Source organism: Ictalurus furcatus, chromosome 13 (assembly GCF_023375685.1).
Source record: "Ictalurus furcatus strain D&B chromosome 13, Billie_1.0, whole genome shotgun sequence".
NCBI classification, from domain to species: domain Eukaryota; kingdom Metazoa; phylum Chordata; class Actinopteri; order Siluriformes; family Ictaluridae; genus Ictalurus; species Ictalurus furcatus.
In genome coordinates this window covers 20,253,861-20,278,726 of record NC_071267.1, presented here as the reverse complement: position 1 = coordinate 20,278,726, position 24,866 = coordinate 20,253,861, and the positions used below count along the sequence as shown (strand labels likewise).

General features: G+C 38.6%; 1 protein-coding gene across 5 annotated transcripts in view; it reads right to left on the bottom strand.

Moving 5' to 3' along the window:
• Positions 1-85: 85 nt before the first annotated feature.
• ppm1bb (protein phosphatase, Mg2+/Mn2+ dependent, 1Bb) overlaps positions 86-24,866 on the bottom strand; it is a 38,933-nt gene continuing 14,152 nt past the window's right edge. For 2 of the 5 annotated variants that reach the window (XM_053639340.1, XM_053639341.1), the window contains 5 exons: positions 9,276-10,121; positions 8,762-8,879; positions 6,647-6,758; positions 6,397-6,454; positions 86-5,712 (listed from right to left, as the gene is read on the bottom strand). In XM_053639340.1, coding sequence (XP_053495315.1) covers positions 5,440-5,712; positions 6,397-6,454; positions 6,647-6,758; positions 8,762-8,879; positions 9,276-10,106 — 1,392 coding nt within the window. In that variant the 5' untranslated portion in view covers positions 10,107-10,121 and the 3' untranslated portion in view covers positions 86-5,439. Of the gene's footprint in view, positions 5,713-6,396; positions 6,455-6,642; positions 6,759-8,761; positions 8,880-9,275; positions 10,122-10,997; positions 11,087-24,866 lie in introns of those variants that run through there. The other 3 variants (XM_053639342.1, XM_053639343.1, XM_053639344.1) reach the window with 3 other exon arrangements.

The window sequence follows — 24,866 nt, the reverse complement described above, 5'->3', positions numbered from 1 at the left end:
CACAATCATATAGCCCTAACATAAAAGTCAATTTCTGAAAGGATTTTGGAAAAGAAAAGAAAAAAATCCAGTCACAGTATTAACAAACCTTTAACAATCCTTTATTGATAACAGATCATGTTCACTGAATCCTAATGAAACACAACATTGTACTGGGGACTATAATTACACGGATGTTAGCAGGTGGATAGAGAGGGTCAGAGAGATAGAGCGAGGGAGGAAGAGAGAATGTGGTAGCAAGAAAGAGTGCAAGAGATTAATAGACTGAGGAAATAAAAAAAGCTAGACAGTCCTCCAACACATCTCAAAAACAGATTGGGCCAGCAATCTCCCCCCTCCCAACTCCTCTCAAACCCTCCTCCCTCTCACAAAGCACATCTCATAAAGCCACGTCTTCTGAATAAATAAAATCTGTCGCAACAATCAATCTAGTCATCAACCATTTTAGATATACAAAAAAATAAAATAAAAATAAAAATATGATCGGGTGCATGTCCACGAGCACCCACAGCACAAAATATATATCTTTTGCCATTTCAATTCAGTTCATTTAGTAAATTTATTTCCTAGTTCTAACCATCATAAAATTAAGCTTTCCAGCATATAGCTACAATTTATTTGTACCAGTGGGAATTAAAACTGCAAATATATATATATATATATATATATATATATATATATAAATACACACACACACACACACATATTAACAATAATCTCAAATTGAGCGACACATTTTAAAGCTGCACACCAGATCAGGTGAGGTCAGTGAAAAATCAGTAGGGAGGGGAAAGAAAACATCTTTTAAGAAAGGCCTTGAATGCAAATCATAGTTTCGGTAGATTGGACATACATTTAGCTCAAATGAGCATAAATGACAAGTGTGTATCAAGATCGACTGATTATCACACAGACAAGTGACAAATTAAAGGTACCAAATATTTTAGGAAGATGTTAGGCCACCTCAATCTGCCAGAAGAGCTCATATAGGCTTTGGCACAGATTCACCAAGTCTCTGAAACTGTACAGATGAACATTCTTACAAAATATATTACCTCAATCAGTGTTTTATGATGATGATGGTGGTGCAGAGTGATGTCTAGAACATGATTCCAGTCTCCCATACGTGTGCAAATGGGTTGAGATGTGGTCACTGTGATGGCACAGTGAGTACTTATGGGCTATGGATGGGGCGGAGTCATTCCTGAAGTAACCACTCCCATACGAACAGAAATGTTTCATACCAGCAAAATGCCCTCCACGGTACAAGTCTATAATTTGTCACCCGTGTGTGTGTTGATACACTTGAACATATTTGAACACATGCATGAGAGGCATAAGCAACATGTAAGTTGTTCAACACTACACATGCATGTTTGCATGTATGTGTAAACAAGGGGTACATTCATCCATAGCAAAGTGTCCTGCAAGCAAACCCTTAATGCCAAGGATCTTCCAGTCATTCTCACAGGCACAAATTAACATGTGAAACCAAAAATACTGTTAAGTTAAATAACCATCAATTCACTGCCAGACACAAAAAGGGGGTGCTAGAAATTAGAGGTGTGGAGAGGAGGGGGGAAAAATGATTCACCCATGAAAAATTCCAGTACCTACTGGAGCATTACTGGAGTAGTGTTTGCTTGCTGTTGTCTTAGCAAACATGACGATATTATATGCATGCATGCAGTTCAGCAGTTTCGCTGTAGAAATATTTTACCAACCTCAACCGTCACAATTACTTTATTTAGGTCATGATATTCCCCTGTAACCAAATCTAGCTGCAAACAATACCAATTATACCATTGATCATAATGAATAAAAAAAGCTTTAATAAAAAGCTTAAAAATGCAGAATTGTTTAAAAATTAAGTTAAAATGTTGTGTGTTAAATGGTTCTACATAGTACACTGTTTTTAGAGAAAAAAAATCAGAAGGCAAGCCACAAGTCAGGACCACAAGTAGAGAAATGAGAGGACGAGCAAAGGTAAAAGATTTGGAGGTTTTAAAGGAGAGGTTTTGCAGCCGGTTCTTCTCGATCCCCAACTTGTTCTAAATCATCTACTGCACAAAAATAGATTTCACTTAGTAAAACAGATTTAAATCAAAGGCTGCAGAACATGATAAAAATTCTGAATTCGTCTGAGGGTCCTTTAGAACTGGATTGTGAAGCTCAGTTTCATCATGAGTGCCACAGGAAGTGGAAGGTCAGCGCACAAGGCCACCCAAAACCCAAACGCTCACTATATTTACACTCCCTACAGTAGTTCATTTTCCCTCGAGTTGCTGAGTGCACATGTCCTAGTTAATGCTAGTACTAATGAGTGCTACTACTTTTTTTGTTTGTTTGTTTTACTACAAGCACCAAAACTAGCATCTGACAAAATATAACCGCTAACAAAATGCAAAAGGATATATAAGGCTATTCAAGCAGCAGGATGACAAACAAGAGAAAAATCAGAAGAGTGTAAATGCAGGGTTTAAATAGAGTTGGTGGCATTTGGTGGCTGAACATGGTGAACACTCTGAAATAAGTAATGCCTATCGGTCATGTCTCTGGAAAGCTATGCATGCGTAGAGTGAGGAGGAGAGCCATGTATGAGACAGGTGAGGACGTGCAGGGGAAGCTCATCATGCTAGAGCACTCTGCACCATTGACGGAGGTCCAAACACCTTGCCTCTCCCTCTCAGAGCTCTCGCTGGTGCTGCAGTCTGTCCACCAGCCATCAAGTCCAGAGTCTCTCCTACAGCTTAAGAAGCCACAAATCCTCAGTCTCATCATCACTCTTAACTTACAGTGGGAAAGGGGGAAAAAAAAAAAAAAAAAAATATTCATAGAACAAAAAGTGAAATTATTTCTCTCTACCATACAATGGTGCAGTTCTAAAAAAAAAAAATCTTGCCATTTCTGTAGATTCCTCATCGTCGAAAAGAAGTGTTTTGATGCATTTGTGTTTTCGTTCCAGGCTTTGAATATTTCCTATGAATCTCTCGGAATCAAAACCAAAAATTGTGAGTAAAGATTTTCGTTTTGTGTGAACTGAGGACATTCTCGTGTGAAGACTGCAGTCAGGGGTGTCTCTGGCTACCACGGGTCATCCAGGTCACCTCCACTCTGCGACAAGGAGAAAACAAGAGAGGAGAAGAAATAAGATATCTGAAAGAAAAAAAAAAATAATTATGGAGAAATAGCTGCCTAGGAAGAAGCAAGGAAACAGCAGTATGGGCAAAGCATGTGGATAGGACCAAAAATTTAAAATAAATAAAGAAATATTATTTTATAAAATGCAAAATGGAAGTTCTGCAACTTAAGCAAGGGTTATATTTCAAAAGCACTCCAATCATTCTAGCAGTTGATGACTTATAAAGCCTCCCCAGAGGAACACCCAATCAGAAGACTATCATATCAGGGCCATAAAATATTGAGGAACATGGTTTAAAAAACAAACAAACAAACAAACAAAAAACCTCAAACTGCCCAGGCATAGTTTCAATACAACCAGGTACCTCAAAGGAAATGTGACAGAACCTGCTTCAGTGGAAACAAAGTGGAAAGAGAAACAGACAATTACACTGAAACAGTGCTGATGAAAACAAAACATCTCCCCCATAAATTTAAATGCACTGCTGGTTCAAAATATGGTAAAATGTGTTAAGTTCATCGATCATATTTATATTTCTCAAATTGTAGTTTGTGATGTCCAAATGTTCCACGAATGTATTTAACATACCTACCTGTCCAATGAAAGCATAAAGAAAAGAAAATGGTGCCAGTATAGCAGAAGTTTCACAACCACTTACCATATACAGTCATTGTGTTTTCACCAAGAAACCAAGCAACAACAAACAAAAGAAAACAATACAGATAAATTGTTCAATGCAATTTATTTAGAAAATAACTGCAGAATCAAACAAACTGAACTAACACATTGTCTTGCTAAAGCACAAACCCAAACCATAAAAATAATTGTACTGATTATGGAGGGATGGGAAGTCAAAAGATTAAAGGGGTTAAAAAAACAAAAACAACAACAAAAAAAACCCAACAAAAACAAAAAACCAAAGCAATTATTACACATGCAGTTATGCTCACTTTTAGGAGTACTACAGCGTGTATTATGCATTGATTTCAGTATGCAATTAACTCAAATGTCAACATTTCCACAAATTATTTCCATATTCCCCTTTTACATCAGAGAAAAATAATAAGAGAAGGCAGAAGCAATAGTATCTTTGGTCATGACACGTAATCTTTGTAGACAGGATCACAAAATATCCAGTTCACATACTGATATAAGCATTTATGTGCAAACTATGCAAAAGACAGGTATCTTTGTAATAGTAACGGTCTGTCCGTTAACCTGAGGATTGTGATGTGATGAAGAAGCTCATCCTCCTCTAGAGGTCCTGTCATCTGTGTTTTTATATGAATGCATGACCATGTACTTGAATTAAAAGACAAGTTTTTCCATTATTATTATTATTCCATTTAGAGCTTTTAATAGTGTGACTGCATTTACGATGATGTGCTTTTAATGGCAACTCCCTGGAAAGTCCTTCTTCCTCCCCAAACACTCAGAGACAACAGCAAACAAATGAGACTTTGATCATACACACATGTAGGCAATGAAACAGACAGACATGTGTACGCAACCCAATACAAACTGATATACTGTTCAAAACCATACCCAACAATGTCCATACTTGTTTTGTTTTTGTCTTTTGCTAGACAAACTAATTAAACCTCATATCCAGCATCATAATGAAGCAAAACCTATGAATTCTAATTCTATGCACACAGACACACTTCCTACAAACAAAATGCAACATACACATGCAGTGCATGGCAAGCTGCGTGTGCTGTTGTGCACAAGAGCAAAATGCGACCAATGTCCTTGGCAAGCTCCAGTTTGTATAATCCATTTTTATCTTGTCCAATAGTGTAAACACAGAAATAACACATCCAAAAGGGTTGCAAGGTTTTTTTTTTGGGGGGAGAGGAGGTTGTATTTAGATCACAAAGGGTCGATTCCATGGCACCGCTGAAATTCTCACTTATGGCTAAATATAGATTCCACAAGGTCAAGATTAGATCAATTCTAAGTGCTGCACATCAGAAAAGTACTGACTTGTAGACAGTGCTGGAATATGCCAAGGATATCATTTACAGTTACTGGGCAGGTTTTCAGTTACAAGAATAGTGATCTAACCTTTCCCTTTATTGACATTCCTACTGAGGAATGACTGACCCTGATTTCGGGCCATCAAATTCTCTCTCCTCATTAATACTTAAATACAGCCAAATAATGAACCAAAAACCTGCACTGGAACTGTGCTGGAAGGGAGACGTGCCATGGGGTATCCAGGACGCTAACTAATGCCCTGAGCCAGGGAGGAAGAGGGAATTTGGGGTCTGAAATGACTAAATTGGTATCAAGGGTTATGCGACAGGAGGATTGGAAAGCTCGTCAAGTGCTGCCGGCATGGCTGCCTCCTCTGCGCCGTCATCAGAGTTTAGAGGCTCGCTGGGAGTGGATGGCGGGTGTAATGGACGCTCCTCCTGAGCACTGGACAGCCGATAGGTGGAGAGGGCTTGTTCCAGCGTGTGGCGATACTCGCCCCGGTGACTGAGGCGGAACTGCCGGAGCACCTCCACGAGATGGGCAGCAGCACTGCTCTTTTCATCCTCGCCGGCCGCACCTCCCTGGTCGTCCTGGTGCAAGATGCCAGCGTCAGTGGACAGAGCAGGTTAAGATAATCGGACCTGATTAGCACAGTCCACCTGCCCGAAATCTTACACTGCCCTCATCTTGGCTCATATTAAATGACTCAGAATAGGGTTCAGCAACAAAGTTGTGACAGAACCAATTCTGAGAAAGCTGACAGCTGCAGTATGTGTGCGAGTGTAGGAGTGCGAGGATATGTTCTGAACACAACATGTGCAAGCCTCTGTTCAATAGCAAAAACAAACTCTCAAACTCTCAAGCAACCCAAATTTCCTGGCATTCTGAATTTAAACCAAGTATCTGACAGATGAAATGCACAAACAAAATATTTACAGGCAACACGGGAACATTGAAATAAAAGAAGAGACAAGAAAAGGACAAGGACTGTCAGGGAGGACATTATGAATTCAAGCTATTTTGAACTGGCCTGTCTTAAAGAGGGTATACACTCTACTTTCCTCAAATCACATACTCCTATTTTGAAAACATCCCATCACCAAATCCTCACTGTAAGTGTAAATTCATATACACGTGCTTCGCTGATAATGTCTGAACTTGACAGATGATCTCATATCTGTACTGACAGCCAAGTCTAAAGCACCTAAACACAAGCCTATGCATCATGATGTATTTGAAGTGTTTTAAGATTAAGACTAAAAAGACCTACTCACCCCATCATCTTCTCTATGTGGGTTAAGCCTGTTGTACACGGCCTCAATTACACTGCGTCTGGGAAGTGAAAACCAAAATGTGCTTCATTAGTATCGTAAATGATGAGGGAAAAAAAAAAGTTCTAATCACTAACTAAACACTGCTAATCACTTCCAAAAAGATAACACAAGAACATTCAAAGATCACCTCAATGATCTGTGGCATGACATAATATTGAGCAATACTAATATTTAGTAGAAGTTCTCCTACTTGCTCGCAAGACCACCTCCTGGTGGTAAGTTTGGGATGTTCTCAGCAGAGAGGTTGCGCATGACACAAGCCAGGTCCGGGACGCCTTCCTCTCCTGACTTCTCCATGACCTCTGAAGGGTCAGACAGGCAACAAGATTGTTACACAGACAGGCACTGCCAGCGACCCATATTAACAGATAATTTTATACACTCGGAATGGAAACACACCCGGATGCACACTTGAACCAATCTCACCATTCCTGCAGACACAGCACTTGACATTAAAATGTTTCCAGTGTTGTGTTAACAGAGCTGAAGATGACAGAATACTGCTCCTAGCAGAACAGAGTGATGAATGCAATGCATCACTGATCCTCCACTAATGTCTCCAGTGTCTGGGCAACATCTGCGAACTGGTGAGGAACTGATGACAGGATCATAAACCTCCACATCCAAGAGACTTTCTATGACTTCTGGGGTAACTCAGAATTTCTTCAACTTGCCAAAGATTAAAATTGAGAAAAGGCAGAGAGGGGAAAGAAGGGTCTCATGTAAAAGGAATGCAATCTAACCCTAATTTACGTGGACCATCAGAGGAAGATTGTAAAATGTTTACATTACCAGGCCATGAAGAATTGTCCTGGACGCTACGTTACTATAATGTATACTATACTTCTTTACTCCACTTCTCACATCTAAAGACATCTGACCGTAGACAGAGTAATACTTTCTTGAGTTTATTGAATCTCACAGATGAGCCTGGCAAGGTAAGCATCTTTACATGCAACATCCTTGTGCAGTGGTGGCTCAGCGGTTAAGGCTGATCAGAAGGTCAGGGGTTCAAGCCTCAGCACCGCCAAGCTGCCACTGTTGGGCCCTTGAGGAAGGCCCTCTCTGCTCCAGGGGCACCATATCATGGCTGAACCTGCACTCTGACCCCAACTGCCTAACAAGCTGGGATACGTGAAGAAAAGAATTCTATTGTGCTGTGATGTATGTGTGACAAATAAAGGCTGCTGCTTCTTCTTTTGACAGGACATAACAGTATGATATACAATGGCTTAGTGAGAGATTTCATTATGATGGTCAGTAGTCATGCTTACTGATTTAGCAAAACTCAATAATAGCAATTAATATTTGTGTTTAGATAGAATGCTTAAATCACAAATGTAAGCAAAACTAAAGCAAAATATGGAATATCACATAGGTGTTTGATTTAATCAATTAGAGATCATTAGCTTCAGTTAACGGCAAGGGGAAAGGAAAAGACGTGTCTTAATTATGCAGTTTTTAAATTTGTTTTTACTGCAATTACACATTTCTACTGTCTGATGCATATAGCATTATATCAGCACCTACTTTGGTGTTGATCAAAATCGTACAAATTTGTGAATGTTATAATGACCACGGAGTTTAAAAGGTATAATATTGTATTAAATAACTTTTTATGATTACAGTTGTAATGCATGTTTATAATAAGCATGCTTCACTTCTGGTTTAAAAGGGCTTTGGTGTCTTTTGATGTTTAAGACTAAGACTATCTCTCTCTTGTCCCACAAGCTTCACTATTGGCCCGTTCACATGAAAGTGGAAACTGCCCACTCCTGAGGTGCTGTTAGTCCTGATGTACACCTCTGACAGTACTGCTCTCTGCAACAAAATACTTCCATATACGACTTTTCTTTTTCGTATATTCTCACTGACTCCATGTCAAAACACGACATAATCATACAGTAATAGTACTGTGATTTCAGTATTTGTATAAGGTTGCCTTAAACAATTAACCAGGCCTTCGAAAGTCTGGACTAATCCCTGCTTCAATCATAGATGTTTTGGTGATTGGTCATACGTTTGAAAGACCTGCCACTACAGGCTGGAGTGCAGCTGTTAAATTAGTCATGAATAATTAAAACAAGCCAATGCACCAGTCAAAAACAGATTTTGTCAGAGCCACCCTTCCAATTTAGGGTGCAAGGGACGGTTATGAGGAACCAAGTGACCATCTTATTTCAAATCACATGCAGAGCCGTGAGCAAATAATTTGTTCGACATTAAATGTTACTTATAGGTAATCTGCAAAACTGCTCACCTGTATTAACATGTTAATCCTAAAAGAGTGAGGAGTTTCTCTTACCCTCAACACGAGACTCCAGAAACTTGTCCAGCTCTGCCTCTCTCTTCACTGCCTCCTCCGATATCTTGGGTGCATTGGGCAAACACACCAGCACAACACTCATGTTGTCACGACTGCCCTGGATAGAAAAAAAACAGAGCGGGAAAAGTCAAAACTAAACTAAAGTGTAAACTACTGTAAATCTCTGTTGCCTCCATTTGGCAGTATTTACTCTGCATGGAAATGCATGACATCTATTTATACTGAGACACTAACCAGAATATTTGAGAGAGAAAAAAAAAAGATTTTCCAAAATGAATGAGAGGGGAAAAAACAAGCCTTCAGACAAAACAGAGGGAACAATGGCTAGCTTGACCATCTATTCTTAGAAAGTGATGAGGAAAGAGGAACAGCTACATAAAACCGGATGAAAAACAATTTTTTATTAACTAATGCATTCATGCACTGCAAAAGCTCCTTTGGTGACATTTAAGCAAAACAATTACTAAAAAAAAAAAAAACCCTCCACTCTTACTTTGTGTAGACACGTGTCCACTACAGAGTTGCAGACTTTCTCCAGGTCATCACACACCTCCAGCCGGGAGTGCACAAATTCACACAGCTCCTCATTGCTCATGACGTCCCAGATGCCATCACAAGCCAGCACCACAAACTCATCCTCATCTGGAACACGAGGAATCTCGAACACCTCAGGCTCAGGCGACACCAGCTGCTCCGTGGGTCCCTTTCCATCCACGCACTTGTAGTCGTAGTCGCCGAGGGCACGCGACACTGCAAGGGAGCCATTGACACGCTGGATCATAACAGAGCCGCCAGCATTCTGGATGCGCTCCTTCTCACGAGGGTTGCAGGGCTTGTGGTCCTGAGTGGAGAAGCGCACTTGACCAGCACGGCACAACACGGCACGAGAGTCGCCGCAGTTGATGAAATAGAGGTGCTCGGGTGAGAGCAGCACGCCCACAGCCGTCGACCCACTACGGTCCATACCATTACGCAGCTCAGAAAAGTTGCGCATGTACTCGTCTATCTTCAGAAAGCCAGAGCGGATTCCGCTCTTCACACCCTCCACAGAGTCACGACCAGGCCGGAAGTCCTCGTTGCTGCTGATAATGTGCTCCAGTAGGTGTTTTGAGCAGTAGTTGGCCACACGTGAACCGGCATGCCCATCATAAACGGCAAAGAAAGACCAGTCATCCAGGCCATGAGGGAGGCCCACCACTGCTGTGTGAGCGTCCTCCATCTCCACTCGCCAGCCCTGCATGCTGCTCAGGCCAAAACGCAGGCCGTTACCTGCACCGTGGGCATTGTGCTTCTCCGTTTTCGGCTTGTCCAAAAATGCCCCCATGGCTTAGGACACAATCTGCAAAGAGAGAGGAAATTATATAATATAATTTTATATATATATATATATATATATATATATATATATATATATATATATATATATATATATATATATATATATTCCCCCCCCAAAGGAAATTTTATTCAATTGCAATTAAGGCTTGTATGGCAAACAAATAATTTACATTTAACTTAGAAAATTTACCCAAAAATGTTTGAACATTTTTACAATATGCTCCTAATATTTTAGTTATTTCATCATTACTTGTTTCCAGTGTCTTAACAACCCACTGAACTGAATGTCAAGGGTAGGGATGTGATGGTGAGGAAATTTTCCCACCGGTTAATCGACGTGCGACAACACCGGTAATACCGGTATCTTCTGAATGCCCGTGCGTCAGTGCGCATTTCACTTTCACTTTTAAATTATCTGCAATTACTTGAATGGTGGGTTCATTATTATTCTTAATGAAAAACACAACAACTACAAAACAGTACAATGAAAAACGCTCATATTAAAGCATAGAACTTTTGAAACCAAATCTTCTGCCAACGCCTTGTCAGTCAGCTCGCCTCAGTCTCGTCACGTGCTAAATGAAATCTGACTCCTGCTGATCTGTGTTGTGACTGGGACTCGTTCGGCTCATGTTGAATTGAGCAGAAGCGTTCCGTTTTTAATTGTAGCGTCTGTTCCCTAAGAGAATTAAATGATTTTTATTACTATAAAACGGCAAACTGATGGCGGGGGCGGTGCCGCAGTGGACGAGTGATTTAATCGGTGTGCGGCCCCAATGCCGGAAACACCGGTAACACCAGCTATCGCAGCAAGCCTAGTCAAAGTTGATACTGCTTTGCTTGAATGAGCAACAGGTATTACATGAGCCTTACATACATGTCGGATGAAGATGCAGCGTGGCAAAACAGCAAGCAATGATGTTCCTATTCAACTTCTTCCGACCTCAGGAGTATTTGGATGGAATGCTGTTATTAACAGGATCAATGTGTATGAATTAGTTATTATATCTTAGGCAACAGTTTAAAAAAAAAAGAAGGCTAATCTAGGTGAACATTTACAAGACAGACAGGTCTAAAAGAGCTCACTAAAAGCAATCAAAACTGCAGCACTGAGCAAAAACCATTACCTGAAAGAACCTCGCGTCATTTGAAACATCTAACAGAAGTAAGTCAAAGCCATTGGACGTCTCAATTTATAATCTACTCTGTGAACGGTCTTTAAATATTTGGTCTAAGTTAAGGTGACTAATATAATTTTGAATATGATAAAGTCAAATGACCTGTATAAAAACCTTCATGGACACCTTGTCCAGACTGACTGCTGGTCTGACAGCTTTGCCAAAAAAAAAAAAAAACCCCAAAAATATAAAATAATTTATATTTATATATATATATATATATATATATATATATATATATATATATATATATATATATATATATATATATAAGAGCTGCAACAACTAATCTATAAAATTGATGATAATCAATTATGAAAATTGTTGTCAACAAATCCCATTATCCATTAGCTGGTCTGCGCCACTTCTGTTCCGGAAACACGCTTCGGAGAGTAAATACTAAAGTTGTGTTCCAAATGACGTACGATACACTTACACTATGCACTAGTGTGTGGATTTTAGAAAGGTAATATCATCTCAAATTATAAATAACACTAGGGTTTTTTTTTTTTTTTACTAACCGGAAGTATAAGCCACTTCCTAGGCGACAGCGCATGATGTCATATGCATGCTAGCATTAGCAGACACCCGAGTCACAGACAATGGCTTTCTTCAGTTAACTTTCTGTCAGCATTAACTTTTATTCCCAACATGACCTCAGTCTCCATCAGACGGACGCGAAATAGTCACGTGACTGAGGAAGAAAGTCCTCTAAAGCAAGGGAGCATTTTATATTAAACACTGCAGAGATCAAACAGTGCTGCATGAGCACAAACATGTTTATATCCAAAATGCTCCACTGTGTGTAAGGGGCAGGGGAAAGTGGTGCAAGCTGCTTAAAAGGTTTAGTTTAAATTAAGTTTATTGTGATTATATGCAGTATTTGCGTGCTTGCAGTGTAACTTCTGTCATTTATTATAACGGAAGTGATGTGTTAGTAATGAGGCCGCGTTGCTGATCACGTGCAGTGTAGAGTGTGGGAGCGCGAGTAAGATCTGTAATGTCTAATTAAAACATGATCAAAAGTAAACACAAATAAAATAATATTCCTAAAGGCAGCGAGTTACAGAAATCACAAGGTGCAGTGAAAGTGAGTTTTTATTATTAATTTAGGACTGTAGTTTAATTCGGTAATTTTTGTGCATCCATAAAAGAATTATGTGTGTGTGTGTATGTATGTTTATATATATATATATATATATATATATATATATATATATATATATATATATATATATATATATATATATATATATACATACACACACACACACACACACACAAATATATACATACATACACACATTTATTTCATTCATGTATTTTAGTTTCTATTGTACATAAGTATTTATGCATTATTTTTTATGGACGCATAAAAAGCACTGAATTAAACTACAGTCCTAAATTAATAATATATATTCTGGTGTGTGTAGAGTTATTTTCTGTTTTGGACAAAAAGTTGTGTAAAGTTTTAGTCTGAAGTTTATATCTGTAACACTCAGTTTGCGGATTTTATTATAAATAAACAAAAAAAAGGTACTGAAAGTTCGCCCCGCCCCATCCGATTAATCGAAAAAGTAATCGGCCAACTAATTGATTATGAAAATAATCGTTAGTTGCAGCCTTATATATATATATATATATATATATATATATATATATATATATATATATATATATATATATATATATATATATATATATATATATATATACATACACACATACATATACATATATACACACATACACACACATATATACACACATACACACACACATACACACACACATACACACACACATATACACACATACACACACACATATATATATATATATATATAAAAATAATGGCTAAAAGTTTGTAGACACCTGACCAAATCACAACCATATGCGCTTTCTGAACATCCCATTCGAGATTTAATCCAACCCTTGCTGCTCTAATAAACTCCTTTCTTTGGTACCCCAAGAAAGTTATCCCAACTTTGGCAAACCATGTCTTCATGGACCTTTCTGCACAGGGGCATTGTCATGCTGGAGCAGGTTTGGTCCTCTTAGTTCCAGTGAATGAATTTAAAATAAATAAATAAATAAATAAATAAATAATTCTACAGCATACAAAAGACATTCTAGGCAACTGTATGACCCTATATTAATTTGTGGCAATGGTTTGGGGAAGGTAAAATTGGTAATATTTGGACATTTCTCAGTAAACACATACAACACTTAAATAGTTTAATGAAAATACATAAATGACTGATTTTTAAACCCCATTTAAAAGGGGCAAGATATACATTATACCTAAATACTCTTACACAACTTCGCACCACATGATGTGAAAAAAGCCATAGCTACACAACATGACAATAACTTGCTCAACAAAGACAGCAGCAGTGGATTTGCGGAATAAAATCAGCTACATTCAAAAACTTTTATGTAATCTTGAGCTTTTTCCAGCTCAAGAGCAAGGCTCATTAAATAAACAGTTATTCATACCATTTGTTGCTCAACAAGAACCAAAAAACTCAAGCAATGGACAAGAACACCTGATGACAACTGAATGAACCATACTAAAAGAGATTGCAATCAAACTGAAATTCGATTGAAGCTTAATTTTCTAATGCTTCCAGGATGCTTAGAAAATGATTTAGCCTTTTTACAGCAAGGTCCTTCATGTAAGAATTGATTACATAATATAATGTCCAATTTAAAACACTGATATTAAGGAGGACACTCGCTTATGTATTACTCGTTAATACCAAATTAGTCAACATGACATTAAAAACCTGGATTAATGCATTATGTATTTAGAAACATCAGTGACAAAAGCATCTAATGCTCCATTTCATTTGCATATAAAAATAAAATAACACTGCTAAAACAAAAACACACAATACTCAATAATACCAGGCCAAAGCTGCAATTAATTCACTAATCAGACTGGTTGTTTTTTTTTTGCTCATGAGTTTGATCCAGCACCTAAACTTGGTATTACACATTAGAGTAGCTTTAAGCTGCTTTGCGCAAACATAACCTCTAAGTCCATTACATGCTTCCACAAATAGCTACTGAAATATATTACTAAGCCATTAGACAAATGGGCCTGAGGCTGGAGCACGAGCTATGCAATAACTGTCCTAGGTATCGACATAGCAGCCGAAAACGTTTTATCAGTTCATGAAATAGGTCTCTTTTGGCACTGATCCACCCAATCCGGCTCCCTGGACGCTGTACTGCACAAGCCAGTGTGGCTGATCGTTTCAGTAAGAAAATGAAAGTGGTCAGCAGGATCTAGTGCCACTGTAAACACCAGTATACATGAGATCCAAGTTATTAGCTAACGTCTACAATCAGTGCCTGCAGTCCCCAAGGGCAAGCCCAGAACTGCACAGAAGGAGGGGGGCTTCTCTGGCTGGTGGTTGCTACCATTGCACACTGTTACGCAAACACCAGGCATGGTATGCATGCACCCAAAAAAGGCTGTTAAGTGTTAAAATAAGGCTGTTAAGGCAGCCACATGGTTGAGGCTGGTTCTCTAGAGGAGGTAGTGACTGTTGTGCATCGTCATGGCTGGGACTGCCAAGGCTGTCTGCTTGGCCACCCCCACCTGTTTAGAGGACCACACTATTTATAACCCCTACAAATGCAGCTTGGGTTACAAACTGCAGCAGTCAGATGGGGGAAAGATGATGCACTAGGGATGGGCAATGCCTAAAAATAATCCTATTTTATAAATAAACAAATAGAGCAAGTAGAACTCAACTATGTCACCGGGGATGCCTCCACCACAAACAAGTCTAGTCTGAAATATTGTTAAAATCTACAGGCTATTGAAGAAAAACTATTTCAGACATTTTACCTTGCTGTGACCTTGGCCCTGTTTTGATCAGTTCCAAAATCTAATCAGTTCATCTGCTTGTTAGACAGATAACACCATATGAATCCAAACATACATGCAACCACTTGTTCTTGAGATATCACTCTAACAATAATCTCGGACAGACGCATGGAAAGAATCAACCCAAAAACATAACGCCACCACCTAGCGGCAAAGGTATATAAATAAATAATTGCATCACCTCTAAAGTGCACCATATATACACCTCCCACCCCACGCCAAAGTGTTAGCATGTTTACAGCCAGGTTCTCTCATTAGCCATTCCCTGCACCTGGACACATCTTCTATGGTTCACCTCATCCTTCAGACAACTACATCCATCCATCCATTTTCTACCTCGCTTTTCCTATGCAGGGTCACAGGGAGCCTGGAGCCTATCCGAGGGAACTCTGGGCACAAGGCAGGGGACACCCTTGAACAGGGTACCAATCTATCGCAGGGCACAACTGCACAAAATCACACCCATTCACACACCACAGACAATTTGGAAATGCCAATCAGCCTACAACGTATGTCTTTGGACTAGGGGAGGAAACCGGAGTACCAGGAGAAAACCCCCAAAGCACGGGAAGAACATGCAAACTCTGCACACACAAGGCAGAGGAGAGATTCAAACTTCCAAAATGTGCTAACCACTAAGCCACCGTGCCCCGCTAGATCACCACATCACTAAATCTCAGAAATGCACTATATGGCCGAAGTTTTGTGGACACCTGATCTTCACACCCATATGTGCTTGTTGAAAATCCCATTCCAGATTTAGTCCCCCCCGCCGCCGTTATAATAACCTCCACTCTTCTGAGAAGGCTTTCAACTAGATTTTGGAGCGTGGCTATGGTGCTCATTCAGCCACAAAGGCATTAGTGAGGTCAGGCACTGATGTCAAGTGAGGAGTCGTGGGCAGCAATCAGTGTTCCAGTTCTTCCCAAAGGTGTTCAGTGGGGTAGAGATCAGGTCTCTGTGAAGGCCACTCGTGTTCTTCTATTCCAAACTGGGCAAACCATGTCTTTACGATTTACACCGAGTAGCAATTTTCACAATTTAAACGAACAAAAAACAGATCAGTCACATGGAAAAAGTAAGTGCACCCCTATGTTTCACACACCTTCAATTCCAAAAAAATTGAATAAGGTGTTCAAGAATGGGTGCCAGTGATTAGAACCTGCTTAGGGAGTGCAGGTGGAACCCGCCTTATTTATACCCCTCTCATATCTAGTGTCTGGTGTTCCCTTTGTTACTGAGGTGTGTGGAGTCATTATGCCAAGATCTAAAAAGTTATGTAAGGCCTCAGAAAAAAGGGTGTGGATGAAATACATCATTCCATTGTAAGGAAATCAATCAATAAATTGCACAGATTTGGACAGGACACGCAAATCAAAAGAGTTGTTTGGGAACAGAAACAACAGGCATTTTTGGCACAGACCAAAGCACCGTGAAGCACGGTGGTGGAAATTTTATGGATTTGGGGTTGCTTCAGGGCCTGGACAGCTTGCACTCATTGATTCAACTATGAATTCCGCATCACTGTTGCAAAGATGATCAAAGGTTTGCTTGTCCAAACATGTCAAAATAAGCCAACAATTTCCAATTACTTATTTTTTCACATGACCGTATTTGGCAATATAGCGTACATCACCCTGCCCTATAGTACACCCCATAAATCTCTCTCTATTTTTATATATATATGGAGTTGAATGTCTTCCACCAGCATTCCCTAAATAGTTCCATGTCAGTTTTGTACCATTGGTTAATATAGAATCATTTATATTAATAATGTATTCAAGGCAATAAAGTTGCCACACCATTACATTCATAATATTTCAGCTAGAACCAATACAACTAGCATTTATCTCAATATAAAAAACACAACACTGACTCTCAATCTTCATCGGATCAACGTTTGGTGCTTCAAGGGAGATTCTGGTGAATTGAATAATCAACCGTGTTTTGGAAAAAGTCAAAGTAATGTTATCAAATCTATTAGCTCAACAACTGACCTTCAGAACTCTGGCCACTGGATTTATATAGGGATTATTGAGCTGAGTGTTGATATGATGCCGACACAATAAGCCTGGTGTCACCATGCCAACACACTGATTTAATAATGCGAGTCAAGTGGACAGAAACACTGGATATAGGATTACCCCAAAGAATTTGAAAGGCAAGATAATGATCCCCTCCTTATAGAACGGTTAACACACTGTGGCCTAGACTTGTAGGATATGACCGTTTTAAATAGACCCTACACGATATTACACTGCCATGACATCCAGTGCCATTTACTCAGATTATATTACCAGACCTGCCAAACTTTTACCGTACATTTCACGTACGGAGCCCTGCAATTTAACATGCAAGTACTCATGCAAGAAGAGTAACCTTTTCTCCCCATTTAAATGGGAGATGATCCACAGACATATGAATCTGGAATAATCTACATACTACTCTTCAAATTGTAGCTGCAACATCTAATCAATAAAATCAACAATAATTGATTATGAAAATCATTGTCAACAAATCTCTATCAATCAGTCAGTCTGCGAACGGCACGGGGAACATTTATTCGATGCATTACTACTGATCCGAAAACATGCATCAGAAATACGGCAGAGAGCACAAACCAAAGTTGTGTCCCAAATGACGTACGACACACTATCCACTATGTAGTCTACGGTCTAGTGTATGAATTTTAGAAGAATGGCATCATCTCAAATGGAACACTAGCATTTTTACTAACCAGAAGTATAGGTCATTTCCTAGTCGAAGACACATGACGTCAAATGCATGTAATGCGACGCTGCTAGCTTTAGCAGAATACTCAGAGTCCACAACAATGAATTTCTTCAGCTTATAGTTTATGTGAACGTTACCTTTTATGCCCAACACGACCTCAGTCACCATTAGATGGAGGCGTAATTGTCAAGGGACAGTGGGAAAAAAAGGCGACCCGAGTCCCCTAAAGCAGGGAAGCATTTTATATTAAATGCTGCGAAGAAGACTGTAACTTGCAAACTTTACAAAGCAGAGCTTGTGTAGCACAGAAGCACGACAGTGACGCACGAGCACAAACTCATGTTTATTTTCAAAATGCTCCACTGTTGATTATCGATTAGTATATTAGGGCTAAAACTAATTTCTATGAATAAAGCCCATCCGAAAAACAGCAGAGGTCACAGAGTGAGCTGCTGGGGGAAAAGTGCACGATCCAGGTCATCCAAAACATGAAAATGTTTTAAATCAAGTGCTTCAAACAAACTCGTAAGTGTATTAACGTGGCTTTTCATATCAGATGCTGTGACAGACGCGTGTGGTGTTTAATGGGTTCCAGATGTGTTTTCTTCAGTGCAGAAATGACATTTTTACCATTATATCCTTATCTGTAAATAAGGACGACATCTGTTATCCTTTATATCTCTTATCTGTTAGAAATTCATGCTAGTATTTCTATTTTACATAAAGGTTCGTCCTGATAGCGACTGAGTCTCCATTAAACTTCACCGAATGAGCACGAGTCCGCACATGTGCGTCAAACAGTGTGCAATAGAAATGAAGCACAATAACACTGACTAAAATATTAATTTTGATCAAATGTGCTGTTTGATGCGATATTTAGAAACAAAAGTAATTGTTTATGAGAGCAGTAACTGTAATGGTGTTATAACATGTAATTGTATAGAAATCTAAGAAGTGTTATACATTTACAGAATAAACTAACAGGTTACTGTGTTCAAATGAGTGAATTGTGAGTGATACTGAAGAACATTCAACCTCTTAGCAGTTAACACTTAGTTTGTGCTTTTGTTTTTCTTTATCATTTTTAATATAGTGATTTAATTTCTGCTTTAAAGCTTGTGGACAATCAGTTGTTTTCAAAATATAATCTTAATATTTAAAAAAAAATCCTTTAAACAATATACAGCAAGGACCATTACAAAGTATATAATATACAGAATATAAGATAAAATACATACACACAAAATATTGGACAAACAGTTGTGTTAATGCAAAGTTTTAGTCTGAAGTTTATATTTGTAACACTCAGTTTGTGGATTTTATTTAAAATAAACAATAAAATTGTCTTGAATTTATTTGTTTTAAATCTGATAATCGAAATATATAATCGGCCCGATTGATCAATTATAAAAATAATCATTACTTGCAGCCCTACTTCACCTTAGTGAACATAGTGTTTAATTTTATTTCACATTAATTAACTGGAAACATTCAACATGTTTCTAGTTAATTAATGTGAAATAAAATTAAACACCTGGCTAACAAACAAGTATATATTTAACACGAGCTAATTATATCTATTAGAGAAGAGAGAAAAAAAATTGGCCAAAAATAATCAAATGGTACTTTCAGGAAAAAACAACTACAAAAACAAAAATACTTTTCACACATAAAAAAAGATGAAAAAAAATACAAGACAGTAAAATGAGCATTTCCACCATTTTATGTTTAAGTTCAGTACAGATGAACATAATACTACCAGCTGTGCATTCAGGAACTGTGGGACGGCAGCGGCAATCGCAAAAATCACAGTAATTTGGAGAAAACCATAAAAAAAATTAAAAAAAACCACTGCATAACAGCAAATTATCAGTATAATCCTTTTACAAAACAGTCAAATTAGATTTGACACCTTGTTGTAGGACTACTAGATTTTTTTTATTTATTTTTTATTTTTTAGATTATATACTTTTTGGCCTTTCACTTTCAACTTTTCGGTGACACCCCTAATAAATATATTTAGGTGAGCTTTACTAGATACTTAAAGTTAGATAAGTTGAACTTATGCACTGACGGATCTGATTTCATATTAATGCAACATTTCTATTCATCACAACAGAAACCAAGGACTCCCCAGAGGTATAGCTGAGCGCACTACAAATATGTGGAAGGGGCGGAGCTTCCAGACAGTGTCGGTTTACATCAGAGCATTCAAAACAACTGTGCAACTGTCAATCATTTTGTTTTTCAATGTATTTTAAATTTGTGGGTCTCTTTCCATGCAAACAGACAAAAGCATGGTCTTGTATGGCTGGAAATAACCACCTGGGAGTGTTGTCAAAGCAGATTTATTTTGACAAATGACAATCCCCATATACCCTCTTCTACCAAAAACATAAGTAAGTGTATGAGCTTCACCCTTCCGACTGCTTCAGTAGGTGACAATTAACACACAGCTAACAAAGCTGAAAGATTTCCCTTCATTACAAACAAGGTATCTGCAGGAATCAGCACCTCAAATCTAATACTTTTTAATACCATATTCAATAGCATATTCAAGACATTTTTAAGATCTGGACATCACTTCAATCATGCTACATGATACATCAGCTATAATGGATTGTGTTCATGCATAAACATCCACTTCTGGGTTTAAGTAAACAATAGCAGGGTAAACTTCTAGAGAGGTATATGGGAGACCAGAGAAAATATCCTTTTTGCATTACCATTTGCTCCAACAGTGAAAGAAAAAAAAAAAAATCCAGTCTTTCCTTCCCATGACTTTCCAAGAGAAGAAAAAAATTATAGAGGGAGACGGATTACGGCAGTCAGGAGAGGAAAAAGATGTAAAATTTACAAATCACTACCTCAGCAGCTGTACTAGACTTCCTCTCACAAGTGTTTACTAGTTTGTTTGTTTTTTGTACTTTAATGTCAGTAGTGTTATAAAATGCACAAAGATTTGTAAAGAAGAAAATATATTTTTTTAAAAACTTTGCTATTTTGTAATATCACTATTGCACTGAATAATACTTAACATTTTTATTTGGGGTATAAATAGTAATATAGCAATAGTAATATATTTCTGACTTAATTCACTTGTGTTAGACCTTGTGGATTTTATTTTGGCAGAAAACTGCAGGAAGACCTCCTTTTAGTTGGCAACAACATTTTTTAAAAAATTCACTTCTCATTTGCACTCAGGTGAAATGCTGTAAACCTCTGGCCGCAGAGATGTGAGGTTATGCTAACGTAAAACCAAAGTCAATCTGGCGCGTGTTGCGTCTAAACGCAGGTTATAAGCGAGTCACAGCACAGACAGAGGTGAAGTTGGTGTGGAGCGGCAGTTACCGTGACCCGAGCCGCTCTAAAACACAGATGAGCCGCGCACACACACTCAGAGTGCAACACGGTCACACGGGTTTACCATCTCACACACCAAACAGCCAAAATAACATTGAAATCTGCTTTACGCTGTTGGTTCGGTTTTAAGACCTTTGACACGTGAAATTAAGACATTTTAATGCTAATTAAGGCCTTATTTTTTTTTACAGGAATTTAAGACATTTTAAAGACCCACAGACACCTTGTACAACTGGAGACGCAAATGAACTTCATATTGTACTGCAACTCATTATGTGCCTGGATTCCAAAATAAAAGCATGCGACTTGTACAACAAATTGACATTCAGTATTTTCACATACGTCCAAGGCAGTTAATTAGCAACAAGTTAAACTCATTTAAAATCTCATTTCACAATACTGCAGAAAACCTTCATGATCAAAATCATGATATAATTTTGTTGAGTTGGCAAACGATCTATTTATAAACTTCCTGTCAAAACACATCCGAAAGCCCTGACACAGTATTGACAATCACTGTAATGGGATTGTCTGGGTGGCTCACAGTAGAATTTCTATCATATTATAAATTTTGTCCATCCGCTGACTCAATTATGTTTCTTTAATTAAATAATTTGCAGAAAAAAGTAAGCAACACGAACAGTAAACCAACCGGCTACAACATGCAAAGGGCACGATCATTCTTGTCATTCAATTCTTTAATAAGGTTACAAGTAACAGTTTCATTTTGTCTAAGAAAAACAAATTTTGCCAGCTCCATATCCTCACACATGTTGAATACAGTGCTACAGAGAATTCACATTAAAGTTCTCACACCAGGCCACACCTCCAAGTATCACAAGATGTGCTGAATCACTTAGGCATCAAAACAAAAGATGAACAAGGCCCTTTATGGAGAGGCTATATCTGTACAGCACCGTTCGGCTGAGTAAACACAGCCTGTAGCCACAGGCCAGCTTTTACACTCAATACCTCTTACTACACCTTGCACTAGAATTTCAAGACCACACTCCTAAACGCACAAGGCTACTACACACGCAAAGCCATCGATCTTGCTCGAAACCACAAAACCCTCGACCTCCTGCCCCTGAAACTGTTGTCACTGACCAGTCATTCATTGCAAACCACAGAGCGAAACTAGAAATGTAGGTCTCCTGTGCAAACATGCTGCCAAGAAACACAGTAACAGTGAAAAGGGGAAGTGGAAATCATACTTACAAAACACTGCGGCTATGAGTTTCGACAGACTCCTAACTAAGACTTACGACCATCATCTTAATATATAAGAGCTTATCAGCATCGATACTCTAATTCAGGCCATGCGAATGACAGGAGAATAAGCAAAGACTTGCTCGAACAATGTGTCCAAAAGAGTCAGCCTTAGCAATTGTTAGCTTCTGTAAAATGCTTGGTACAGCCTGTGCTTAGACTTATGCAAGTCTAAACACAGGCTGCAACCAGAGAACACATCAGCTAGCAGGAATCAGCAGGTACACCTTTATTTTATCCACAGCTTTCTACACACTTTGCCCTAAATGCAAGGCTCCCTTGCTCTCGTCAAGGAATATCTGCTAATTACTTTCTGATGATAACCCCTAGCCCTCTGCTAGCAGCTAATATTAGCTGTCTGTTTAGACACACTTAAAATGGAAATGCTCACTTGTACTGTAAAAAACTAAAATGGAATAAAATAGTGAGGGCTGAGCAGCAGAGTTCTATAACATTTCAGTGCTGACGTCCAGACTAGGGTTAACTCCATACTATTCTATAAACTACACACAAATTTTAAATAATAAATGACACGTTTCTGAGGACTAGTATTTAATAGCATTCACAAGAGCGGTGCTGTGTTAACACGACAGGGAGCAACACTGCAATTCGCTGCAAGTTTACATGCTTCAAAACATAAAAACATTTCTCTATTTAGGACAAAAAGGCAGGGGAAGGCTTGTGAGATTGTGTGTACAATGGAGTCATCCTATCGTGCCCCCTATGGGGGGGAGAGGGCGTGGTCAGATGTGCATAGATGTGTTGTATACAAGTTACATGATCACAGTGGAAAAAGTTACGGACGCTGGTTATGAATCAGATGCTACCGCAACCGCTAGCATTAAAGTTTAGTTTTCTTTTTTAATTAATTAATTGTTAACAAGATCAGGAATGTCGCGAAACTGAAGTTAGGGCTGAAATTAAAAACCTCTACATTTATTTGGGCGGCTATGGCTCAGATGGTAGAGCAGGATGTCCACTAATCAGAAGGTTGGCGGTTCAATTCCCGGCCCACATGACTGCACATGCCAAAGTGTCCTTGGGTGCCAGCTCTGCTACCATTAGAGTGTGTGTGTGTGTGTGTGTGTGTGTGATTGAGTGAGAGCGAGAGAGAATGGGTGAATAAGACACAGTGTAAAGCGCTTTGGAACCACTAAGGTTAAAAAAGCACTGTCTAAGTGCAGACCATTTACATTTATTCACTTAGCAGACGCTTTTAACCAAAGCGACTTACAAATGAGGAAATACAAGCAAAGCGATAGATCAAGCGGAGAACAATACAAGTAGTGCAATCATGCAAGATTTATAATTGAGTTCTAGAGAAGCAAAGTGTACAGAGTAGAGGTATAAGGGTTACAAAGTTGTTTTTTTTTTTGGTCAGAAAGATATCGGTCCTGCCTGTTGTTGATAAGCTATTAGCTGTAACTAAGCAACAAAAAACTGTGATATAAACTACATGTGCATGGTGGTGAACAGCAGCGGAGATACTTTAATGAATTCTTGTATAGTGAAGACACCCTGATAAACGACACAATAGGTGTGTCTCAATCAGCTCCCTATTCCTATTTCTCCCTATCCCCAAGTTCAGCACTCGCTACACATTGGGACACTGATGATTCAATCATCCGGTGACATGACTACATACATGCATTATAATGTATATAATGCATACATTAGATGCATCACCACTGGCATTTATTAACAGGTAGGACCGATCTCTTTCTGACATGTCGCTCATAAATTTGTGAGTTTAATCACATGCATTTCTGTAATGGTATTTCAAGCAAGATCATAGGCCGTATAAGCTGAAGAAAGTTTTCAGTTTTCTTCAGAAAACTGACGAAATAAATCTGCTAAAGCTAGCGGCATCACATTACATGCGTATGATGTCATGTGCCACTGACTGGGAAACAGCTTATATTTTCGGTTAGTGAAAAGAAAAAAAAAAACGCTAGTGTTACATTTGAGATGATATTACCTTTCTAAAATTCATACACTTGACCAGTGTTTTTCAAAGTGGGGGCCCTCAACAATTGGTGTGCCCATCCCTCCCACTTGTATGTTCTCTCTTTCTCACTCTCAGACAACCACGCACACACAATCAATTCTTAATGTAATGTAATATAAAGATGTAAGATGTAATTATTAATAAAAAAAATTTAAAAAAGGGGGGGATATATTCAGAAGTCTGTATTTTTAAGGTGTTTTAAAGACATCTTGCAAAAGGGGGGCCTCAGTCAAATGTTAATGCCATTTGGGGGGCCTTGCCCTGGAAAAGTTTGGGAACCTCTGCACTAGACGG